Source organism: Halyomorpha halys, unplaced genomic scaffold (genome assembly GCF_000696795.3).
Source record: "Halyomorpha halys isolate HHAL.00 unplaced genomic scaffold, Hhal_1.1 Scaffold1351.1, whole genome shotgun sequence".
Lineage (NCBI taxonomy): Eukaryota > Metazoa > Arthropoda > Insecta > Hemiptera > Pentatomidae > Halyomorpha > Halyomorpha halys.
Window position 1 is genome coordinate 238,765 of NW_027116421.1, and position 2,238 is coordinate 241,002.

Consider the following 2,238-nt stretch of genomic DNA (forward strand, 5'->3'; position numbering starts at 1 on the left):
TGCTGAAAAAGATTTTAATTGGTTTAAAAAAAAAAAAAACTCGGATTTCACTCAGTGCTCAATATCTTTAAAGCCAGATAACAATTATTAAGACCTCTTTTAAATTGGAGTAAAGTTGCTAAACCTAGAGCTCTAAAAGAGCTATTTACATTTATTAGTGTTATAGGTTTATAGTTTTTAAAAAAGCATTTTTTTCAAAAATAATGAGAAAGAAACATTATCTGAATTTATGTTGTCAAATATTGCATAAACTGCTGCTCCTACAATAATAATCATTAGGAACTACTATTGGTATATTTATCTAGCTTCAACTTGAGTGCTGGTAGATACTCAATTGTTCTTGAGATACAGTTTATAAAATCAACTTTTTTTTTTTTTTCAAATAACCAAAATTGAATGAATACTTTTTGAAATTATTTTGGGAAATATCATGGAAACTACTACTCCTAAGAAGACTTTCATCATAAACTACTTTATGGCATATTTAATCAGCTTCAATTTGAGTACTTGTAAACATCAATATGTCTCATGGTTCAGTTGTTCAAAAACAAATTTTTTTTCTTCAAAAAACAGAAAATCAACATTTTGTGAATTGATTTTGCTATAAGTCTAATGCACTATTAGATTTACAAGTGTCTATTACCACACAAATTGAAGTTATGCAAATATATCAAAAGTAGCTTCAAATGATTATCTACATAGAAGTTGCAGTTTCTATGATATTTTCCACAATAAATCTTTACAAAATATTGATTTCTTGTTATTTGGAAAAAAATGTTGGTTTTTGAAAAACCTCATCTTGAAAACTAATGAATGTAATGTGCTCTATTAGGAACTTCATACTATTTAAAAAAGGTTTTGTCAAAAACAAAAACCCTTTGGAACGTAGGTTTTATCAAATATTTTAAAAATTTTCAGATTTCATCAAAATATTTAAAAAAAAAAAAAACAATATTTTTATATATATATAAATATAGATACTACAAGAAATCTTTTGTGATTTGTGAAAAAAAAAAATCAAGGTGGTAAACATAACAATAAATTTTATATGCTTAGATTTTTCTAGACATTTACTATGTCAATAAGGTACCATTAAATACAAACCCCGTCTTAACGGGAATTAGTTCCACACAAAAACCTTCATCTCAAGTACTAATAAGTAATGCAAAATGTTTATTTTGCGAATCAATACTTACTAATCAAAAACCAGACTCCTCATCTTCAGGATTTAGTTTGGGTCCTCCTGTACAGACTCGGCATTTACAACAGACAATGCAGGGTGCTGCCAACAACAGCAGAGGAGAAGCAACAAGAAGGAGTATTCCAAATCCTGCAAAGATCCCGATCACCTGAGTTCTATGCCAAATCACTGAGGCTCTTGAATGACCAAGTTTGTTTTTGCATGGCCCTTTGTCATAATGCCGCAACAGAAAATCATCCTAAAAAAAAAAATATATATATATTATATTAATAGTTTTATATTGGTTTTTAAGCCAGCACCAATTTATTATTATTATTTTTATAAAGAAAAACAATTTAATGAGAAAGTTAAAAAATAATCCATAATTAATTAAATGAAATCTACATATAGTGACCAAATTACAGTTTGTCATGATAAAAATTATTATTATGGTGCTGATAATAACAATAGGGCAGAGACAGGTCAATATACCAATAAATAAACTCTCTACTTTTAGAACTTAGTGGCTACTAGGCCCAAGTAGAAATAAACTCCGATTACAATTAGAAGTACTTACAGGTCATTGCAGACTTAAAAGACATCTTAATATTTGTGGAGTAGTTCGTGCTGAAACTTGTCACTTATGAATTATATGGACATGGAATTATGTGGACAGGCCATGTAAACTGCTCTACACCAAATAGCAGCTTATGACCAGTACACATCACTGTGATATATTGTAATAATTTTAAATTTATTAAAATAAATGGAATTTTATTGTTTTTAACTTAAATTCTGATATCTAAAAGATAGCTTGGGATCAAATTAAAAACTTTAATATTAAATAGATCATAGAATTATATTTAAATTTTATAATATAAAAGACTCTTTTCTCAGGGCGGGTTTTTAGACAATCAGAAACAGACACTTTTACTATTAACACTTAATTAAATTAATATCTCTTTTACAAATGTATTTAAATTTAGGGATAACAAAACTAACCAATTTCATAGACTCTTCTTTTGATGATTTCCTCAATTAACTAACACTGACTGCTG

The 2,238-nt window shown here is 27.6% G+C and overlaps 1 protein-coding gene across 5 annotated transcripts in view; it reads right to left on the reverse strand.

Moving 5' to 3' along the window:
- Window positions 1-2,238, reverse strand: part of LOC106689406 (probable E3 ubiquitin-protein ligase RNF144A) — an 88,626-nt gene that overhangs the window by 4,006 nt on the left and 82,382 nt on the right. For all 5 annotated transcript variants that reach the window (XM_067053213.1, XM_067053212.1, XM_024358577.2 and 2 more), the window contains one exon: window positions 1,197-1,439. In XM_067053213.1, coding sequence (XP_066909314.1) covers window positions 1,200-1,439 — 240 coding nt within the window. In that variant the 3' untranslated portion in view covers window positions 1,197-1,199. The remainder of the gene's footprint in view (window positions 1-1,196; window positions 1,440-2,238) is intronic.